This window comes from Limulus polyphemus, unplaced genomic scaffold (genome assembly GCF_000517525.1).
Source record: "Limulus polyphemus unplaced genomic scaffold, Limulus_polyphemus-2.1.2 Scaffold763, whole genome shotgun sequence".
In the NCBI taxonomy this organism is placed as follows: Eukaryota; Metazoa; Arthropoda; class Merostomata; order Xiphosura; family Limulidae; genus Limulus; species Limulus polyphemus.
This window is the reverse complement of record NW_013666373.1, coordinates 401,913-426,257: the sequence shown is the minus strand read 5'-3', so window position 1 is coordinate 426,257 and position 24,345 is coordinate 401,913. Positions and strand designations below refer to the sequence as shown.

At 31.7% G+C, this 24,345-nt stretch overlaps 2 protein-coding genes across 2 annotated transcripts in view; both read left to right on the top strand.

Annotated features, from left to right (window-relative positions):
- Positions 1 to 9,452, top strand: part of LOC106460393 (inorganic pyrophosphatase-like) — a 14,951-nt gene extending 5,499 nt beyond the window's left edge. The window contains exons 4-6 of the mRNA XM_013920083.2: positions 3,532 to 3,617; positions 4,596 to 4,705; positions 7,775 to 9,452. Of these exons, the coding sequence (XP_013775537.2) occupies positions 3,532 to 3,617; positions 4,596 to 4,705; positions 7,775 to 7,806 (228 nt within the window). The 3' untranslated portion in view covers positions 7,807 to 9,452. The remainder of the gene's footprint in view (positions 1 to 3,531; positions 3,618 to 4,595; positions 4,706 to 7,774) is intronic.
- Positions 9,453 to 15,518: 6,066 nt separating this feature from the next.
- Positions 15,519 to 17,225, top strand: LOC106460392 (palmitoyl-protein thioesterase 1-like). Its single transcript, XM_013920082.2, has one exon. It carries the CDS (start codon positions 15,656 to 15,658, stop codon positions 16,604 to 16,606), a length of 951 nt encoding a protein of 316 aa, XP_013775536.1. The 5' UTR covers positions 15,519 to 15,655; the 3' UTR covers positions 16,607 to 17,225.
- Positions 17,226 to 24,345: the final 7,120 nt, after the last annotated feature.

The following is a 24,345-nucleotide window of genomic DNA, read 5'->3' as shown; positions in this document are numbered from 1 at the left end:
AAGCAAATCTCATAGATAATTGTTTTTTTATTTTGGAAGCTTTGTGTCTATGCTGCACAAATCTTGTGATCAATGTGGTCAACTTTTGCATAATCCCTTACTGTGTGATATGTCTAAGTATCAGTGAAAAAAAAAAAAAAAGCACAACAAAAGATTAATGAAGTAGTTTAAAATATAAGATACAAAATTGAGTGCAGATAAAAAATGCAAAATTGAAAATAATTTGTTAAAGTTATTTTTGAGAAATATCAATAAAAGAGCAAACAACACTGACACTATATTTTTGTGTAACCGAAAGCATCTTCTATAAAACAACTACTATATACTAAGTATGAAACCATGGAAAGTTTTAAGTAACTATATTCTGTTCAGAATGGCAAGTATGTAAAAAATAAGCATACAATTAGATAATGGCTGGAGACGGCTGATGATGACAAAACCTTGTCGAAACGTTGTACATTTGCTGTTATGTTAAACTTATATTAAAGTTTTTCTTCATTACCCATTCAAGCCGTTTCCAGCCATTATTAGTCTCAAAGTGGGTTCCTCGTCATCAAATTTAAATACAATTAGATAGTAACACTGGTGGAATCTGTTGGTAAAATAATTTGCAAATATATCAAATTTTTTTAAAGGCCAGCATAATATGAAAGTAAATTGTTGGAAGTAAAAAATTTACATCACAACTTGTGATAAACCAAACTTTCACTGCTTCATTATCTTCCAGCCCATGCTTGTATTTTAACAGACATTTGATTATAGTGCTTCTACTATACTAAAAGGCAAATCGTACAAGACCATTTTTTGTGATGTAAATAAGAATAAATTATAATGTTATATATTGAACATTGTTTTGTACCTGAATGTTCATGTCTTTATCAAGACAAATTTCATTTGTTGGATCATTGTTACGAATATTTTTTTACAAGCTTAATAGCTCTGAATTGCCCATTGTAGTTCCCATATTGTTAAAAGCATTATATGGGTCAGTATATTGACAAAATGCTTCAACAAACATTAAATACTAAATGATCTGTGAACAGCATAAACACTTTGATTATCTGAAATCAGTTAGAGCTGCTGAATCAAACTATATTTTACAATATCTAAAGTCTAATATACTTAAATAATTAACCCAAGGAAATTATTACAAAACAATTATGATATTTAAGAATTAAGTGCTTGGTATATGCAATTTAAAACACCATTTTTTTCCTTTCTTTCTTCTTTCCTTCCTTATGGTTGAACATGAAAGTACATAAATAATGATTATTGTTTGAAAATGTTTTTACCATTGAATTATGACACCAGGTGAGTACTGGTGCAAATGTTTATATTAACTTGTACATGTCATCTTTAGGTCAAATAAAAATTCAACAATCAATTTTTCATGAATGCTACCATTATTAACTTTATAGCAAAATCTTAACATTGTTTTTAAAAATTCCATGCTCAACCCACGTATAAGAAAAACTATTATTCAGTTAATTTAAACCAAATACTGTTTTGAAGTAAATTATTTGGATATACACTGAATTATTGCACCAAATGTCTGAAACTGCAGTTTAAACATTAGTCCCTTACCCTAGAATCTTGTACTTTAATAATGATAGACTGCTCGAAATTTTATTAGTTGGTTGATTTGTCAAACCGTAGTTTTTTTATTATTATTGTTAAATCAGTGTTCTTGATGGAAGGTAGTTTAAGTTTGTATTAAATACTTTTAAAGTGCTGTGAAGATTTATTCTTAATTTTCGTAGAATGTTAAAAGAAAGTTTAACCATTTAGAGTATTTCAAAGAATAATTGTTGTTTTATATTCAACATGTATTTAGTACAATATACACAGTACTGATATGAACAGCCATGTGCAGTCATTGCCATGTTTGGGTAATGTAGTATTTGGTATTTGAAAAAGTAATTACTATATATTATTAAGAAATTAGCATACAGCCTGTTAAAAATGACAAGGCAAGTACTACCGCCCCTACCCCAAAGTATACTCTAACGTCACATTTCATAACTAACTGAAATAAATAAATTTTGTGAAATCAATCTTGACAGAGGCAGAAAAGTGTAGCTGAGGCAGTCAAACATTGGTAAATTCCTTTGTGAGCCACTCAAAATTAAGATCATTCATGAAATGAATTAGTGGCATATTCATAGAAAAATTATTGGTAAAAATTGGTTAGAGTAACAACTTTTAATATATGTATAAGAAAAGGCAGTGCATTATCGTAACACTATGTTCCAACAATGGCTTTTATGTCGTGTTGCTTAGCCACAAAAATATAACTTAATACTGTTGTTAGTCTGTACTGAAAGTATAAAATGAAATGTATGAACAACAAAACTGAAAAAATATTTGTTGATTTCTTAATTTATATTCTCCATTGATTAAAGAGGTTTTTTTTTGGTGACATAACAGAAAACAGCTTAATTCAGAAATGATTTTAAGTTTAAAATTGAATCTATTTTTACTCTCATGATAGATTTTGTGCACTTTAGGCTAGGTGATTCCATACTACATGTTTATGTTAGGCTTATTATAGCAACACTCTCTACAATTATAATGTTTCATGGCACCCCACCCCTCATGGCCCCTTTCACCCCTGTCACTAAAATCATGATGGGCAGACAGTAATCAAACTATTCTATCTGGATAAATGCATTTTGATATTTATGACTCCTCCTATTCTGAGAAATCAAGCATGATATGAAACACTGGCTTTTATATAGGTTAGATTTAGTTCAAGACTAATATTTGGTAGCCGTGTTGAATCCTGAAAAGTATTTCTCAGTATAATACAGTAAGTCAAGGTCTAGTTTGCAACCAGAAATGTTCTGCATAAAAAGGGTTATAATAAGTGTATTAAAATTTTGAAATAATCCTAGTTGTAGGGTGTTAACTTCTCATTTGATGTAGTAGTTTGACTTGTTTACACAATTTTTTTTTTTTTTTTATTTACGATTGATTTATAACATTCATTTGCTTGTAAAATTTATTCTACTTGGGCTTATTATGTGTTACTTTTATTTGCTGGAATTAGATTAACTGTAAGTTGAGTTTATTTCAATAGTCTCAACTAAGTGGCCTGGTGGTTAGGGAGCCACTGCAACCTGCAGCTTCAAATTCCCATCACATTGAACATGCTTGCCCTTTCAGCTGTGGGGGCATTATAATGTGATGGTCAATCCAACTATTTGTTGGTAAGAGTTGACAGAGGGTGGTGTTTACTAGCTGCCTTCCCTCTAGGATGTTACTGCCAACTTAGGGAAAGCTAGTGCAAATAGCCCTTCTGTAGCTTTGCGCGACGTTCAAAAACAAACAAACAAAATCAAACATACTGTTGATGTGAGCATGCTTTGTAGTCTCTATGAGAAAAACCTATACACTGAAATTCAAACCAAACCAAAAGTGAATCAAGTTTGTATTTTTTTTTTTTTCATACTAAAATAAAGTATTCAAAATGTTATATTAGTAGAAATTCAGTTTTCTTATTTCAATTATTTTTGTCTGAAAAAATTTCAGGATTTTGCAGAAAACATCATAACAGAAACTCATCATTACTGGGAAGAACTGATACAGAATAAAACAGACAAAGGAGAATTATCATGGTAGGTTAAAAAATTAACTTCTATTTCCTGTTGTTATGCTTAAATAGAAAAATTTATAGAAATACTTAAGTTGTTTTCTGTACAAAGGTTTTTCAGGTTTAAAATAATAACTGTCTTATGGAACAATATGTAATTTCTTTTAAGAAACATTTCAATATTCAAAAGTTTGGACATTTTCTTTAATTTCCACCAAAATTGTAGGTTAGATATATCTGTATAGGATTGAAATAATATTCCAATTGTAATAATACGTTTATGATTAAAAAATAACATTTAGCATAAAAAAAAATTTATATTAAAACAGTTTTTAAATGTCTGTTACAAAATCTTATTCAAAAAGTTAAAATTTCATTAATCTTACTCTAATTTGTAGCACATTTAAAAACAGTTATTACATTTACTTATTTTGGGTAAAATTTATTGGACATGTTAAGTATAAATTTTCTGCTGGTGTTAAATGGTACGTCAAAACTTGTATTTGCATGTGACAATCTTTTTCTTTTTTTTTATGTAATTCATTAACAACAGTTTAATACTATTATTATTTTGAAGATCAGACTATAAAACCTATTTATAATTATTAATGTTTACACAATTATAAATAGCCTAATTCAAACCACCAATTAAAACCATTCCAATAATGTTTGGTATTATGATGGTTTTTCAGTTGTGTGTAAACTTTTTTTTTTAACTTAAGTTAGTCTCAACTTGTAATACCTTCCATACTTCTTTAAAGTCAACTTATAGTTTGTACCTGCACTATCTTTCTGATTTATAGGTTTAAAGATACCAAATAAATGTTTTAAGTATTAGATTTAATACACAAGTATATGTGAATAACGTGTAAATCACTTTTTCAAAGTTTTCCATGATGGCCTGATTACTTCATTACTTTCATTTTTTGAAGCAACCTTCTTATTTAAAAGCTTTTATCATTAACGAAAATAGTGTCGGCTAACTACATTGTATTTATTGAAGCTCAACTGTTTGTGTGGAAGACAGTCCATATAAGATTAGTATTGATGAGGCAGAAAACATTGTGAAACAGAGCCATGAATGTGGACCTGCAATGCCTCGTGATCAAAGTGGTAAGGGTGCAAGCTATACAAAGTCTTTTTTTTTTCTTCTACATTAATCTATGATTAATACTAATTATGTCAGTGAGTACATTTTTTGTAACAGAAGTTCATTGCCACACTTGTAGAAGGGTTTGGACAATATTTTTGGCATGTAATTTTCACTTTGTGAATGAGTAAATAAACAGACTTGCAAAGATTGATTCAAATGCCTATTTATAGGCATTTCGGGTGTGTGATAATAACATTTATAGTAAACATGGCCTTGAATGACCTCAATGATATTGTTACAGGGTAGGCCCACAGTGTCTCATTCCATATCACTGACAATTATTTTTTATTTTTTCATTTCATAATTTTTTTGCCTATAAATGGACTTCTGAACCAGCTGGTATATTTAAATATAAGGGTTGAATACATTATAGTGAAATGATTTTGGAGCTTTGTCATTACTGTCCATGTTGCCATGTCAGGTCATGCTCTTATAACTGTGCATCTTAATAATAGCCCTGCAGCATAATTTTCACTGAAAAAGGCTGTCATAAGGCTGTAGTGTTCAAAGCACATCACTTCTACCTGCAGGCTTTCCATAGTCCATTTATTGTACAAAAGGTAATTGTTTCCCAGTACCTATTTCAACAGTCTGATTGCACAGAAATCCAGAGGAACTGTTTCTGGCAACTTTACTAAAATGTTTTTGCATGGAATAGTATGAATATCTATTGCATTCTCCAGCTGCTTGAGCTATGCAACAGTTGGTACAGGAGATATGACTGAAAGCCTTATCTTGGTGGACCCATACTCTGTTGGCCTAGTTTCCAGATTGACATCATTTTTTATTGTGTTGCAGCCTGTTGTCTGGGGCACATGGTCTGTTTTGATACTGACCATATTGTTCATGGGCTCTAAGCTGTTAAAAGATTTTGCACTTGGCTTGCCATTGATGGATTAGGACATTTTGTGGGTCATTTTTCTGGATGGTTCTGGTACCTCAAGTTGATCCATTTTCTTTTATTTTCCAATCTTGTTAGTTAACAAGGGATGTCTCTATTTTGGAAATTAAATCCCCAATATGAAAACATCATTTTGATCTCAAGAGTATAAATATTTTCTATTAGAAAGGGCTGTTACATACTGTTTTTGGTGGCATCACACTACCTATGAAATGTCAAAAAATTTCAAAATAGTTTTGATACAATCTGTTCCACCACAACATTATATTGGCTCTGATTATCAAATTTTATCATTAAAACAAATTGACTATATTAATTCGTACTCAGTCATTTTCCTCTTCTTATTATTCCTGAAATCTGGTGTACATTAACACGTATACAGGTTGTTTTATTTGTATGTGAGATGATTTAAAGAAGATATATAAGAAGGCAATTCAGCCAAGGTGGTGTCAGTTTTTAATTTTTTTAGCATTTTATATGTAATAACATTTTCACATATAGTCTTTATGAACAGTGAAAATCAAACTTTGAAGTAATATTGAACCAAAGATTTAAAAAATGAATTTCCTGGAAATATTAAATTTGTCACCAACTTTCATTACTTTTCAGAGTTTTACTGGAAATAGTTATTTGTATATTCTCTCTTTTATAGTACAGTTCTATTCAGAATGCACGTGGTATTTAGGCAGACAATATCCAAAGAATAATTGTTAAATACACAAATATAAAAGCTAATGGGGGACTGTTCAGTTTGACATATACAAAAACTCAGATTAAAAGAGAGAAGCTTTTGGAGATATCTGTTTTACTTCCTTTGGTAATAGATAAATAAAAGGTGTAAGGAAAATAATGGACACAATATAAAAATACTGTGAAACATTAAAGGTATATACCAGAATAGAGAGAATCTAATGTAATAAACTAGGTATGTTAGTATTGAGTGTGTTTGTGGCTTCACCTGTCATTTTGCAATATATGCCATTCTTAAAACAAAAACAAGTGATTTTGAAATATTGTAGGGTGTTGAAACTATGAAGTTTAAACATTTTCTCTATCTATTTAAGATCGCTTGTGGCAGATGTACCTGCCAAAAGTTTCTCAACATGTATATCATCATCGTGGGAAAATTCACCAATGTAAAAAGCACTCGATTGAGAATAAAAAATACTGCTTAAAATTGAAAACTATTCATGAATAAAAATTGGCTAATTATTTCTTGGATAATTAATAGTCTAATGCTAATAGACATTTGTTCACAAATGTGACAATCATTATTCTCTTTATGTAAAAGAAAAAAGATTACTTTAAATTACTAGCACTTCTTTAACACTCCATTAGATGACAGTTGACATCATCAAGTTAGTCATGCTAATGATAGCTAGCATTTCTCAAAACTTCAGTTCTCGCCTGGCCCATGGGATTGAATGCGTGCCCTTGGACAACCTGTGTTTTTGTGTAACACTTATGTTTGTTAGGCAATAAAGAACTAGAAGCTCCCAGCCACTCCTGAGATTTTACTAAGTGTAAATATTTATTATGATGTCACTTATCGCATGATTTTATTTACATATTTTCATTAATTGATATACTAGTGTGGAAATCTACCAATCAAAAAATTTTAAATTCTTAAAATTTCGACTACAATTTTTTTTATTATTATTGTTATTATTACCCCTTCTTGAAAAAACTGGTAACTATTTTGCAACTTGTAATCCTTCACAATATTTCAAACTCACTTTTTTCATGATCAATGCATGTGGTAAATATACAGAAATAGTTCAATTTATTTTTTATTTTTTTTCTCAGTCTAATAGTATATGTAGTCTTTACAACCAAGTCCACCCAATCTTATGTCTGTTTTGTTTTTCTTTATTCAGTATCATCTGTGAAGTTGATGTAATTGTATTTACATTTATACTCTACCCATTTGGCTTTCATACTTGTCTGTTTTAACAGGAAATTGAACCATTCACTTAGATTTAAACTTGCTTCATTAAAAATTTAAACCTGTTTTGAATGTTTTTGATTTCTTTATCATCTTCTATTAGTAGGATTTCAATCATTCACCAATCAAGAAGTTTCTTCTTGGTAGTTCAATTCATTTAATAGATTTTCTTGTACATTTCAGTGAATAGGTGGCATTTTGTGCAGCTGCAGTGAAAATTTACTAAATTCGTCTGACACCATGCTGTTCTCCACACAAGAATGAGCTGTGAATAAAACAGAGCAGTTAAAATATTTTTCTAAGTTGTGATACAGTCACAAGTAGTTTCATAGTTAAGTGAAGTTCCAGTAGTTTCCACTGTTATTCAAGTTTATTGCAAATTGAATGGAGAAAACTTATCTGGATCTTGCTTGGAATTTGTGTATAGCATATTTAGTGATAGTCAATCTGTAGAATATGAATAACATATTCAAGAAAAGAACTACTTCAGTATCTTTGAATAGTCAGGAGTTTTAAGAAAATTTAAGTCAACTTGCTAGTATCTGATATTGATATATTATACAATTGCATAATTATGCCATGTTATTTTTGAGAACAGTGATCTGTTGTTGCAATAAATTATCAAAAATGTATATAAATGGTAATGAAGGAAAACAAGAATTGAATAGTTAAATGTCACAACACTTTTTTTTAATAAAATATCTTGATTTGATTTTCAAAGAATGTAGCTGCAAATTTGTTATTGTAACTGGTTTCTTCAGGTCTTGTGTTACTTACACTAACAATTCATATAGGTGACTATATTAGTATGTAAGGAGTATTAAAGGTATTTATCAAGCTGATTGATGATGTTAGCACCTTCATTACATCTGTATTTACTGGAATAATTAATTGATATATTTTGATGTTTTTTTCTAATGCTAACACTTAACCAATTTTTGACATCATTGTCTTTGATCTCACATTTATTAAGTAATGATTAAACAGTTTTTAAAAACTTTCATAAGCTGAAGTATATAATTACCCCCTATTATACCATATTGAATAACTTATTATTGATTATTTGTCTTAAAATGAACTTAGTATCATGGCAACTCGTACTTTTATTTTAGCTCTTTAGTTATTTAAAATAACCTACAATTAAGTGGCAGTCACAGTTTGAGTTGTATACTTTTCTTACAACAAGTAGTTTGCATATTTTATTTTTATATCTATTTTTCTCCATTTGAATCACAATACATTCAGTATTTTTAACTGTAAGTAAAAAACTCAACAAACTTTGGTTTAGTTAAGTGTATGTGAATTACTACTGTTTAAACAGGATGCATATACATGAAGTTAATATTGTGAATAATTTATGCCCGTAGTCCTGACAAAGAATGTGTGTGTGGTAGGTATAAGACTTCTAAAGCAATGCATTATTTCGTAAGTAAAAATCTGTACATGTGGTAATCGTAGCCTGTCATTTGGAATTCTTAAAAAAATACATATTTGATCCTTAATTTAATAAATTCCAACCAGCATTCCTGTATATGGTGTTTTGTTGATTGTATAAGACTGCTATAGAAACAGTACTAAAATGCTACACATTGGTAATTACTTATTAATATAAACTCAAACTACTGATGGCAAGGTTGTTGAATGTTATCAGGGATGCTTTCTCTATCAAGCAACATAAGTATTGAAAGAAAATTACATAAAGGTTGACACCCAGACACTTAACTTTATAAGGAAATTATAGCTTATTAAAAAAAATGTTTGATTCATTGCTATGGTAGATTTGAGTTGGGTTTTTGTTATTGTTGTGAATGTTTTAAAATGATGAATTTATTTTATGTAATTAAAAAAATGTCTAAAATTGCAAAGGGTGAATAATTTTTACTTTTACATGTTATTTCACCAATAATATATATTTTGAAAGAAAGAACTACTGTTAGAATAATCTACTGAAATACCAACAACAAATATCATACACTTTTAGCACAGATGAGATTTGTAAGAAATTTTTGAGTGATTATTTTTTCTTGTTAATAACTATACATTGACTACTGTGTGGTACAGAATTTATATTAAGTAGTTAAATCCCTTGGTAAAATAGTATTTGCTGCATGATTCCTATGCCTCCATCTAGATCAATCAACTTTTCTCAATAACTTTTAAAAAACATATATTAGGTATGATGCAAATTCCACTAATATGGACCAAATGAATTCACTTAAGAAAAACCTAGTGTGTGTAAAAATAATTTTTAGAACTTAAAATTATTCCTCTGCAATTGCAATTAATAAACATGTTCTTCAGACAACATATAATATGTTATCAATAACGTAATTAGCTAGCTTATACTAATGAAATTCAAAATGACAACTCAATAACATAATAGGCAAGATGGGCTATAGAAATACCTGTGTATAAATAAGAGACTTGTTGTGCTTTTATGGGCTCCTTAGCTGGATCAGATTCCTCTGATGAATTCTTCTATGTAGCTACCCATTTGGTCACTCTCTCACTAACATATTTCCAAAGTTAATCATGGTGGATAACTTTGTTGTTATATCTCCTATACTTCTGGATTCTTTAAACCTTATCATTGATTATTTTCAGTATAACTTATGGTACTTCCTGGCACATGCTTACATTTGGAGTTTGTCCTTTCTTGTGAAAAGGATTACATATTATCTCCATTGAGCCTAGTCTTATTAGCAGTAGCATCATAGTGACTTTTCATTTTATCACTAGCTGATTTAAGTGTCTCCTGAGTAAAGTCATGCATGACATCAATAGTGTTACTTAATCTCTTTACATGTTCTGTGTATGACTCCTAAGTGACTATCTTCAGGATTAAAGTACAGAAGGTCCAATGACACTTAGTTTTCTTACAAACCTCAGTGATGCTGATGGGTTGCCTGTAGCTTTATGTGCTGGTGTACAATAACTCATCAGTAGCAGTGTAAGACCTTGATCTCATGTTTTCTGATGTCTGTTTACATAAATGGCTGATTGATTTAACAGGGTGCAGTTGTATCTCACCAACATGCTGTCTGAAGATGGATGAAGAGCTGTTATCCTGGTGTTTTTTATCTCAAGGATTTGACACATTTCCAAAGGCTGATTCAAGGTCCCATTCATGATTTAAATGAAATTCCATATATACACCAAATCTTGAAACAAGTTTGTTGTTGAGCTTCCTTGCTAGAGATTCTGTTACCTAGTTACCATTACAATCATGATATACTTAGTTCCATTGTTACTTTGTGGCAGAAGACCAAGCACATTGACAGCATCTCTCTCAAGTAGTGCACCAACACAATACTGCTGTAGTTACCTATACTGTTTCTTTAATGGACCTTTTTGCTTACACCAGAGTTCACATGTTTTACTAATTTCTCTACAGATACCCAGCACTCCATCCAATATAAATATTTTCTTACTCCAGTATCTTCTTAACACCTAAGTGTCCAGCCTTTGGAAAGTTGTGTATATGATAGGATGATGTGGAATGTAGAAATTGTGGAAGTAATGACTGAAGTTGTTGCCTCTGTTCAATAGTATGTTTCCATTTCCGACATATTGAGCTACTTTGTAACCATAATGAATCCTAGTATGTCTAGTACAACTGTCATTGAGCTGTATAAAGCAGTTGTTTGCCATGAGGGTCTTTCTGCACTATTCTTGAGCCATTGAATAATTGTTTCAAAGTTGTATCTTTTGCTTCCTGAGTATCTTATTAGTTGAGTGTTGGGCCACATTAGTTCTTTATCATCACTTGTGTATACTCTGTACTTTAGGGGTAATCTTTATTATATTTTGGTTCTTTCTTTTCACGGTGTATACAGTTTTCAGCAACATATGGTCTTCAGGATAATGTATTGGTATTTCCATGGTGAAACACAATGTTAAAAATTGTACTCCAGGAATTTTTGAAGCCATCTAGCCTTCTGGATTGCAAAACTTCATCAGCAACTTTAATACTGCATGAGCTATATGAAGTGTAACTTTTAGCCGTATAGGTAATAATGAAATAACTTTGGGCTTGAACAACACTTAGCAGCTCTTTCTGAGTTAAACAATACTTCATTTCAGTGGTATTCATTGCCTTGCTATAGTAGACAATCATATATTCTTTCCATGTTGTAGTTGTGGCAGAACTGCTCCTACTGCAACATCCTGGGAATTGTATCTAAGATGAGTGGCTTTTCATATAATCTGTGTAGAGGACGACCTATGCCAGATAATGACTTTACAAAACAACAATAGCAGATACCCAGCCCAAGCAATCCTTTTATTTCATACAGGATCTTTGATGTTGGCCGATTCTGTACAGAGTCGTAGACACACTTTCTATGCTGGCTGTTGACGGAAGAATTCAAACTTTTTGGAATTAAGCTTAAGGTTTTCTTTCCTCATTTGACACAGAACTTCCTCAGCCCTTCATAAAGCACTAAAAAGTTGTTCTTTGACTTTTTTCTCTGTGGTAATGTTGTTCTTTTGTTGGGCTGGTTCTCTTAAGTTACTTGGTGAAAATAAAGCCAAGTGTAGTCCACGTACTGTTAATAAATTACTTTATTTCTTCCTTAACATTGGCTACTATTGGTAACACTTCTACAGAAAACGTAAGTTTAATGATAAAGCAAAACATGAACGTGATAATAGGAAGCATTCACTAAACGTTTTGGAATCATAAAAATTCCGTCATCAGTAATCTGGAAGTACAAAACAAAGAAATGATATTTGTAATTACAACAGAAATATGATATGCATCAGAAGTAAACAATTTGAATAATTAAAACAAGAGAAAATGAAAAAATATGGCACAAAGCTACACAATGGGCTATCTGTGCTGTGTTCACATAGGGTAACGAAATTCGATTTTTAGCGTTATAAGTCTCCACACCGCTGAGCCACTGGGGGAAGACGGCTAATAGCACTGGAAAACAAGGAATATATGGATCAACTTGGGTCACAAGGAACATTCAGAAAGAGACCTGCAATAACTAGAACCTCAGCAAAGTGCGGCTTCTTGTAATAGACGAGAATCCACTAACCCGAAGGTCATCGTGAAAAGCCGTCCACGTACCCTATACAACAGTGTACAACATAATCAAGAAGGGACTCCATCATAAAAAGAGGCCAGCAGAGTATAGGTTCATCAAGATAGGATTGGAAAAGTAGTTCCACTGAGACCCTATATCAACTGTGTTTGTTACGTCACTTGCCGATTTGCACATTCACAATTATTTTAATATAACTTACTTAACCCTGTTTAAGTATAATGTTTGTAATCTGCCTTAGGTTATATAACAAAATAAATTACCAAATATAAAAGAAAATCATTATTAGCAGGATTCATTATATTTGATAGACTGGTAAAGTAAAATTTTCTTGTCTTATTGGCTACGCTTTCCAGTGGCACAACGTATCTCTGCGTGCTCACAACACTAGAAACCGTGTTTGGTTATACCCGTGGTGAGAATAGCACAGATAGCCATTGTGTAGCTTTGCGTTTAACTACAAACAAACATATTGGCATGTGATAATTTTTTGCATAAGATGAATCCTTATATATAAACGCCCCCCAGTGGCACAGCGGCATGTCTGCGGACTTACAACGCTAGAATCCGGGTTTCGATACCCGTGGTGGGCAGAGCACAGATAGCCCATTGTGTAGCTTTTTGCTTAATTTCAAACAAACAAATTATATATAAACATCCCATTTTCATGATACTTTGGAATGGTGGGGAAACTAAAAAAAAACTTTTACCATCTTTTGAAACAGTATTCTTGGAATTAGATATCCGAAGAACAGAATTCTCCGTTAATCAATAACAATATACGAGAATGTAAAAATACTTATTTTTCTATTAGTGTCATAATTTTACATTTACCTTTATACCTATTACTCTTTGTCCCGCTATTACTACTACTGGCGCTTGCTTTTGGTTGAGTTGGATCTCGGTTGATGTAGGTACTTGGATTTTCAAAACTGGCTTTTGGGCAGACAAGTCTCGCACCATAGGACAGTGCTGATGTCTTCTGGAAAGTTATATGACCAGAGTAACGGAAGGTGTGATGAATTTGTATTCAAAATAGGAAAATAAATCGAACTTAACAAACAGAATGAGATATAAAAGTGTCACTTGAAAACAAAAGCGCTTTTACTTACCAATTCAACTACTAAATAACTCATAAATGTAATGGTACATAAATGTGCTCGATGAATACATGGCGAATTTAACCGAGAATTAATTTTGCCTGAACTATGTTTAATTCCGACATCTATTAGAAATTCACAGAATACCACGCCACTTACTCCATTCGTTAGACCCATGTACTCGCTCTTTTAAACCTACTAATTACTTGGTTTTCCACATGGTCGAATCTGCAGTACAATTTAACAACGGCAGTGTTTCAGTCATTGGGTTACTCCTCATCCAATTGCTCTATGGCATAAAACACTGAACACATTCAAGATCAGTGTCATATGTTGCACCACCTTGTCCTTGAATCTAACCAATACATGAGACAACCTACCTGAAATATTGGAGTATTCTTGTTACCATCCTTTTAAACATTGACAGGTTAATCTAATTTGCCTCACTGCCAAAGCGAAGTGGTTTTATGGTCACGTACCCACTACCAGTATCTCTGAAAAACAGTCAGTACCCGAGGGAAGCCATACCCATATTTCTAAGGTCTGGAGAAACACGTGTCCTTAAAAATGAAGCGTCCTCAAGTAAAGTCAGTAGAGATGGCTGTGGCATGAAGGAACATGTATTTTTCATTGTTTTCTCCACAAACCGTAGCAACTGAATACATTTTCAGATTATCATCGCTGTGCCTTGCCAGTCTAAAAGGTTCCTGATTATTCTAAGAATCTACAGTATTGTAGTGAGACTCAGGCTGCTCCACTTGGCAGTATTATAGCTCTTAATAGCTAAATAATAATAATACTTAATTAGTAATTCAACTTAAATGCTCGTAAAGGCTACTAACCATGACATAAGTTATTATTACTTAGATTTTGAAATCAAGTGGTTTTATTCATAAAAAAGTTTACTTTAATTCTTAATAATCATTTCTTGTATTATTAAACATATGTAGATATGTTGTTACAACTATTTATTAGTATTGTTACGTCTCCGTTCGTTAGTTAATTTTCCGTAAATTCGTTCCGACGAAACTTTAGCGACACAAGTCCTTTCTTAAATAAAACTGGTTTATTCTTTCTGAATATAACTTTGCGATACACTTAATTTCAACAGTCGCGCTATAACAAACGTCTCACATGCTCGAGTTCAATTACACACTCTCTGACTGCAGTTCAATTACTCATTACCTCTGTTGTCCCGTCACGTTGTCACCATCTTATATATACCAGGCTACCCCCAATCTAGGAAGGTTCGAGAAGGAAGTGGCGTGATACTAGTCACGTGACCTCGCTGACGCAACAGTATTAATAAACAATGAAATACTACTTTTAGTTAATCCATTTAACCAGAAAGTCCCTTGTGGGTCAGTGGTAAGTTTAGAGAGTTAAATTCGAGGTTCGTTTCCCGCGGCGAACAGAGTAGAAGTAGCCCATTGAGTAGTTTCCCGTTAAAACAACCTACTAAGAATATTTTTGAATCTTTGTTTAATATTATTAAGATAGTACTTATGAATCTTTCTCAGTTCCTATGCCACAATGTTTCAACTTTAGGATAAAAAAAATAGATGTAAACAAAGTAACAACTTAACTGGACTAAAAAGTTCACTAAGAATGTATAATTTACTATATTCCGGCTGGTCTTTAAATACTCTTTTTTTTAAAATAATATTTACTAAATGTGTACACATCGTGATGCAAAACTGTTATCTGCATCCGTTTATGCAGACAGTGATACCTTTAAAACGTAACTTCCGGTTATATTTACTAACGTATATTTAAGAACTACTACGGCAATTGGTGCAGTACTGCGACTTTGTGTGAGAGAATTCTGACGGGAGTGTTCGAATACAACAACTAGTAACACTTATTTAAACGTTTATTTTCAAGATATTTTGTTGAAAAACTACAAATCAAAGATGCAGCGAAGATATTCTGTGATAGCGTTTATTGGTATCCATGTGTTTTTAAGTTTGTGTGCAATTAAAACTACAAATTGTTTTGTCACAAATGATGTTACCGTTAGGGCCGGTAATACATCTCTTCCAATAATAATATGGCATGGCATGGGAGACAGTTGTTGTAATCCATTAAGTATGGGATCCATTAAAAAATTCCTGGAGAAGAACGTTCCTGGTGTGTACGTGAATTCACTTATGATTGGAAACAACATCATAGAAGACACAGAAAATGGTTTCTTTATGAATTCAAATAAACAGGTAAAGTTGGTTTGTGAAAAGCTGATGTCTGACACAAAGTTGAAGAATGGCTACAATGCAATAGGTTTTTCACAGGGAGGTCAGTTTCTGAGGGCTGTTGCTCAAAGGTGTCCGACACCTCCAATGGTTAATCTCATAACATTTGGTGGTCAGCATCAAGGAGTATATGGTTTTCCTCGATGTCCAGGGGACAACTCCACAATTTGCGATTACATTAGAAAACTGCTGAACTATGGTGCATATATTGGTTGGATCCAGTCTTCCCTTGCTCAAGCCCAGTATTGGCATGATCCTCTTAATGAAGAAGAGTATAAGGAAAAGAGTATTTTTTTGGCAGACATTAACAATGAAAACAGTAAGAATGAGACATATAAGAAAAACTTAATGAAATTAAAGAACTTTGTGATGGTCAAATTTTCACAGGATACTATGGTTGATCCAAAAGACACTGAATGGTTTGGATTTTATTATCCAGGGCAAGGAAAAAATACTTTCACTTTGCAGAACAGTACTCTGTATAAAGAAGACTGGTTGGGCTTGAAGCTGATGGACAAAGCTGGAAAACTTCATTTTCTAGAAACAAAAGGTGATCATCTTGAGATTGATTTGGATTGGTTTTCAAAAAATATTATTAGCAAGTTTCTCCTGTAAACACATAAAACTTAAGAAAAAGGGGCTTTCAAACTTGCTTATTTGCCCATCACAAAAGAAAATTATTTTGCAATTTGTCTATTGGCCAATATTTAATGTTGTACACAAGTCTATACTGAATTGTGAAAAAATGTGTCTATATATAACGATATATTTTGAATATCTTACTGGCCTTTTGAGTTCTGGATTATTCTATTTACATGTATTCTGTAGATTTATTATTGTACAGTAAAGTAAAAAAAGTTTGAGTATCTGACAGTTTTTCATTATATATACATTTAATTTTTGCTTGATAGATATTGCTTCATGTAAATGATTTCTTTCATACAGGTATGCATATCTATCTTTGATGTTGTTGTAATCCTAATCTAAAATAAAAGATAAATTGCATGTACAATATACAAATGAAAATTAATGTTTTAATCAGGTGTGATATGTAAATGATTTGTTGATTTATTCCATGCAAAATTCATTTTTAATTTGAAGACTAATGACAGTAATGTTTAGACCCCTGTACAGCTAATCCATATGAAAATGAAAGTTGATTGACTTAGCTTTTTATCACAAGGCAGGTTTGTTTAAAATGATGTTTTTTTAATAAAGATTTTTAAATACTGTTTGTTGCTTTTTACACTAGCATCTAAGTTCATGAAAGTTTACAAAAATGATTTATTAAGCATATATTAGCTAAGTAGTTAGCGAAAAACACTTGAATGTTAATTGCTCAAGATCAAGAATTCATGTTTTAAATATCCAAACCTTACATCTTAACTAGAAAGAGCTGAATAATTTCAGAGTACCATCTTAAAAAAAGAAACTAAACATGTAAACCCAGATTTTTCACTCTGGTGTAAGTTAGCTCAAGTTTTGTCATTTTACATAACATATTTTACTCTGAGAATCAGTTTTTCTTATACAACTGCTCCGTGGAAAAAACAAATAAGATAGCAGAAGGCAATTTGGACCATCAAGATCAGTCATAATTTCTAGAAAGTAAAAACAAACATTAGCTAATATTTTTTTTCAAATCACTTTACAATGTATTACATACAAAAAGAAAAATTTCAGAAAATCTAAACCATCAGTATAAGTTAGCAATTAACAGTGAAACAATTTTTCCCAGAATTTTTACCTAACATGTGTAGTATTCAAATCATCATTACTAAAATTATTGGACCAAAACCAATAGTTTGGATAAGTAGTGTAATAACTTTGCAAACTAGAACCATATTATATCTGGTTCATTTCAGCTTGAAGTTTTTGGTCTTCCAATAATAATGACTTCAGTTTGCTGAAAAAAGTGCAGGATGTTATGTGGTTTAATAAATTCAAGTTATCAAGAGAGGCTTAATGATTTGGTATAGAAGAAAGTGATTTTATTCAGGCTTTTATAGCCTGACTATGAATGGTTTCAGTAGTGGAATGAAAAATAAAGTGAAACACATCAAACCATTTAATATTTTTCTTTAACAAAATTACTTCTCTGTTATATGCTTTTCAACTATCCAGAGCGTCCCAAAGTTGAAAACTGGCAAATAGCCAAAATGGAGAATTCTTATTTTTCAATCATCATCATCTTTCTTCAACAGGCCTAGTGCCTACCTAATTCTAGCAGTAACTATAATTTTATGATCATTTAATAGAGCAAAACTGTCTTTATGATCTTTGACTACCTATTTTACAAGTACTGGGAAAAAATTTTGTGGCTAAATAAAAAGCTGGATACTGAACTTGAAAAAAGGAACCAAGCAAGATGGGGATGGAAGTGGACATATCACTTGTTCTGGCTACTGATCAAGCAGATTAAGCTGTGTCGACTTTACATGGAGAATATAATACATACATTACTGGCTTCCCCATTTTGTCTATTGAAAGCTTAGTGTTTTGAATAGAATCTCAGCTTTCATCATTATACCTTTCCTTTAGTTAACCTTAGAATACTATTTTTATGACTATTTTATAATAATAGAGTAACATTTTATTATTGAAAATTCTGGTTCTGTTTGTTTTACCAGAGAGGAAGCCAGTAATGTAGGGATTTTATTCTCCATGTAAAGTCGAGACGACTTATTCTGCTATTTGATCATTAGCTGGATCAAGTGATATGTCCATTTCTATTCCTATCTTGTTTGGTTCTTTTTTCTTATTAAGTGTAGTTTTACAGTGGGTATGTCATTTTATCTTATGTGTAGTGTGGGTGTAACTGTAGATTTGTCTTGCATGAAATTTAATAACATGTTTTCTTCACAAGCCTATTTATATTTGATTTTCACCTGTACTTCTTTACATTCCACACTGAAACATGTTATCCTTCCTGCTCTTGGAAGATGTTTAGTTATGGATCCTCTGTCCCTGGTGGAATTGAAGTGAAAACATATTCAGGCTGATGACAACAAAGAACAACACAGCTCTGTGGAATGTTATTTATAGATGCACTGCCTGTAGAAGATCATTATAGTATATTTGATTTTTGTGATGAAACCATTTATAGGATGGTCAACTTTTTGAACTTGCTGGAAATAATTTAGGTGGTTTATCTAAATTAGAAATGTAAATTGAACATTTTTTAATTCTCTCATTCTAACTATTTTCAAAATTTTGTTTTCAAACTGAAAGTTTGCTTCAAAATAGATTGATGAAGCAATTAAAATATTGTTAAATGCAAAATGACAAGCTTTAAGAAGAATGACACATGCTGGTAAATTGAAAAGTATGGAGTTTCATTAAAATACATAAAAGAAGGACAAGAAAGTCACTGATAATACTAAGAACTTGGAAGTGTGCATGCTACAGTCTTTTATAGAATACCATTCAATATGGTATTATGTATATCATGTCAGAGTTGTCAATTATTCATTATATTCTACACTTCTGATTTAGTAACAATTTGTGGTAGAGGAGAGTAAATACCAGACGTTTATACAGGGATATTGAAAACAACTGCAGATATGCATTTAGAAATTTCTAGATATTATGCAAACTGTATGATTGACAAAAATATTTTTAGCCTTCACATTAACATCAACTTGAACATCTTGTCAGCATCTGAATCAGACTGAGGTCATGATTTCATAGACTCATTTTGAGTACAAATACTTTTATAACACATCTGATTTTTTGTGTACAATAGATTTTTATATTTTACTGAAAACTTGTGATATTCCATGCAGATACACATAGTATATTTGGGATTATAGTCAGCATTCCTTCTCCATTACAGGGTCAGGCCAATGGACTGAGCTTGTAAACTTTCTAATCCTAAAATTGTAAAAACTTCACATTTTATACCTTATAAGTAGGTAAAATTAGCATAAGAAATATTACAAATAGACCAGCTGTAACAGTAAACCCTTTTATTTTTTGCTTGTTTTAAATAAAACTAACAGTATTAGATACAGTCATAATGTATTTTCATTAATTATGTTTCATATAAAAAAAAAGATTCCTTTTTTTGTAACTGCACTTATTAGATTCAATTATGAATTAATATTTTACTGTTTTTTTTCACAAACTAAGCTGAATTGTTTTTAGCAGAAATACCAGTTTATATTTGAAATGACCTTACAAGTATCATTGTATTACTCCCTTAAATTACTTGGTGTGGTGAATACTATTTACACACACAGATATATATATACAGTGTAATATATACAATTGTTGCTTGCAACATTAACCTATGAGAATTGTCACAATAGATACACGTTTTTATTTTTAAATGGGCTAGGTGACTTGAATCATGACTTAATATATGCATTTCAATAATAACATTTATTTTGCATGATTAAAATTTTTAACTCCTGAATTAGATAATGTTTATAATTTGTATCAATGCTCTTTTTTGGGGGGTTGTTGCTGGTTTTTAAAATATAATTAACTGTATTTGCTTGGAGGAGCCAAAGTGTGATATTACACATAGTTTGGAATTCTATAAATTAACTTCTTGTTTTTCAGTTACAACTTTAAGAAAGATATGTGTGTCTTATATTTGTAAAATAACTCTCTCTGTTTTCTGAAGAGTTTGGTTTCCACTCTTAATGATGTCTGATCTTTCTGGTGATAATTTGATTGTTCAGGATTTATCACTGTACTTTTCATACAATATCTACTTATACACTTGTTACAGCTTCAACTAATCTATCAAACTTTAACCTCTCTTTATGAAGTATCTTCACTTGTTCATATGGATGAGAAAGTTAATCCTACAGTATAGATATAAGAGAAGTTGTACTTGATGATAACAAATCAAGGTTCTTTAAGTACATATACTGCTTGTGAGTGTTTCTACTGGCACACTGTCAGAAGAAAAAAAGTAATTGTAATGATTAGAAACGTTTGTACTGGTACATTGTAAAAAAAAGTAATTGTAATGATTACAAACGTTAATAGGTTAACTTAATATGCTCATCACACATTAACATTTTATATGAATGAAAGGAAAAATGTTTAGAAGAAAGTTGGTGTTCATTTTAATAAAAAAATAAGTCTTGAAAGGTAATTATATTCTATTATGATAATAAATGTAAGTAATATGTTTTTGATGAAAGAATGTTATGTCTTTTTCTAGCCAGGAAAAGGTACAGTTTGTTAGTCAGTAGTCTAAGAAAGGGTATGAGTTCACATCTTCAGTCAGGGAAAGGGTGCTGTTTTTTTATGATTAGAAATATTTGTACTACTAGCCCTGATGAAACAGTTGGCTAAAATAAAAATATTTGTTATTATTATCTGGAGAATAAAGGTAGTTTTTCTCGAGTTTTATTACCCAAATGAAACATATTGTAATCTTTTCTCTAAATAGGAACATTAAAGGTGTTCAAAAAGGGAGGAAATATTACAAGAAATTAGCACAGCATTAGTAATAGTTAAGAGTACAATAAATGACACATGAGCAACACTTAATAATGCTGTCAAGAAGTGGTATAAATTGAACTTGGACAGAAACCTTTAAAGAGACTGAAGAAAGATAAGTTCAATCATTTGAAAGAGAACTTATAAAAATAAACAGAAAGAGAAAGTGTTAGATATACATTACTGTTTAATTATAATGCAAGTGTTATGATTTATATAGCACGAGTATTAAATTCAGTTATTTTTAGAAGTGTTAGTTTATTGCAGGTTTATTTAGGAATCATATTTTATGTAGTTCAATAGTTAAGAATTGGTGATTGTTATATTATTACGTCATGTTACCAGAACCTTCAAAGTATTTTTCGTTGTTTTAATTGAGTGTTATTGCATCATAATATCTAGTAGCTTGTGGAACATTCTAGACCTTTATCGGGGTATAAATATGCATTGAAAATGTAGTGCGATAGATAGATCTAGGCTGTGTGATTGTGAGTTTAACCATAAAGAGCATATAGTGGCGATTTTTAAAGTGAAATTATCACAGATTGTATTATAATAATAGAGTGTAGAAGAAATAATTTGTCTTGTCAAATTGTGTTCTAAATTCTCTGAATCAGTCTGTGTGAACTTTGAGAAAAAGAGACAATTATTTAAAGCTCCATATATGACTGTGATAACCAACAGTTCAATGAACATTTCTTTATATATTTGATGACAGAGTAATTCCACATGCACAATGCAATACATGACACAGTAAATAATTTCATTGACGTGATCCTGTTATAGAAAGTACCATCACAGGTTAAATTATGAATAGGCACGTCACTTAGACCACATTTAGAATGTTCCATTGATAAACTTTAGAAATAATTAAACATATTGTAAGTATTAACTACATGATATGGAAGAATTTGATACTGTTACGTCTCCGTTTGTTAATTAACTTCCCGTAACTTCGTTCCGACGAAACTTTAGCGATACAAGTATTTACTTAAATATATAATATATATTAAATTAAGTGTTTTGCAAAGTTGTATTCAGAAAGAATAAACCAATTTTACTTAAGAAAGGACTTGTGTCGCTAAAGTTTCTTAGGAAAGAATTTTTACGGAAAAATTAACTAACGACCAGAGACGTAACAGTATTGTCTGCTAAGGATTAAAGGGGACACAGCAGCCAAAAAATTATAAAGCAAAATAAGGAATATATTTCATTACACTTAAATGAATCTCTTAGGCATAGAACTGATGAGGGAGGCAAAAGTTGCACAGAACTTAAAGTTAATAAGGTATGATATAAATGACAAAAGTTGGATGTGGCCTTGTGGTTAGCTTGACAAACTGTAGATAAGAAAGTAATTGAATATGTTCTGTACTTGAAGCTATGGGTGTATTATAAAAGTTACAATTATTCCTACTATTCAGTTGATACTGACTAGTTGCTGTGCTTCTAGCTAGCAGTTCTTCAATATGAATGTTTATTCCTGAATTTTAGATCTATGATTTAATCGTTTAGCTCATGTATTGCTGAAAAATGGAGCACAAGGTACATGTGTGACCAACAATCGCGCTAAAACAAACGCTATATCAACGAACGTTAACTTCAACAATACGTCTCTCTCTGACAGCAGTTCAATTACTCATTACCTACACACACATTACATTATTCTGTCACGTTGTCACCCTCTTTTATATACCCGACTACCCTATATCTAGTAAATACTAGAGCATTCATGAAGGAACAAGATAGTTCTAGAAACTAGAGGGCGCCACACCAGTCACGTAACCTCGATGACGCAACAATATGTAGTATTTTAACTACAGTAATCTCTAACTTAGAACTGATCAGAGAGTGTACAACCAGTCAACATCATCTGTTTCCACAAAAGGTTTATCTAGTTTCTTAAAGTATGAAGTATGTTTAGTGGTGTTACGCCTAAAACTTTACTATACATAGCTTGACACACTACTGAGGACTTGGACTTATCGTGACATAAACATCACAAGGTTTTAGAAGATTTCTTGTTAAAATGTGTATTAGGTATCTGCTTGTTTGTTAATTTCCGGTATAAATTCTTTCCGAGGAACTTCGGCGATACAAGTCCTTTCTTAATTAAACCAGTTTATTTTTTCCTCGATACAACTTTGTAATACACAGAATTTCCAATCAGTACGTTAAACTTAACTAATTTTATAACACACGCTATAAATCTCAGTGATTCACACACTTTACTTACGGTGCCTACTGTTCGCTTGATTCAATTATCTGCACAGCGTGGTCACAAGTAAATAGACACCACCTTTTCAGAAAAAATTAAAATTTTCAGTCATATTCACATGAATTGATATATTTATAATTTAATTAATATCTAGTAGATCTTCCTTTCACTTCGTGGAGATCGTTGATCCTTTGGGGCATCGTGAGAATCATCTCGTCAATGTTAGTTTGGGGGTTTTCGCCCACTCTTGCTTCAAAACTTGGAGCAGATCGCTCTTCGAAGTTGGTTTTTTTTTGTTGTTTCTTGACTTGCCGGTCGAGTATAGCCTAGAGCTTTCGATGAGGTTCATGTCAGGAGATTGGCTCGGCCAGGGCAACTTCTGGATACCATTTTCTTCCTGCCACTTTTGGGTGTTTCTAGCAGTGTGACACGGCGCTCCATCTTCCTGGAACAACATTGTGTTCTTGTCCACGAAACCCGAGGAATAAAGTGGCAAGAGTCCTTCCTCCAATATTTTCGACGTATTTCGCAAAATTTATGTTGCCAACGCACTCCACTAAGCTCGATCTCCCACCAGCCCAAACAGCTCCCCAAACCATCACGATGAAACCACCATGCTTCACAGTTGGCTGCAATCTGTTGAGCCAAAACTCTTGGTGAGGTATTCTCCAGACCC

Coding starts and splice junctions, on each gene's coding strand:
- LOC106460392 (XM_013920082.2), top strand. CDS start 15,656: ATGCAGCGAAGATATTCTGTGATAGCGTTTATTGGTATCCATGTGTTT.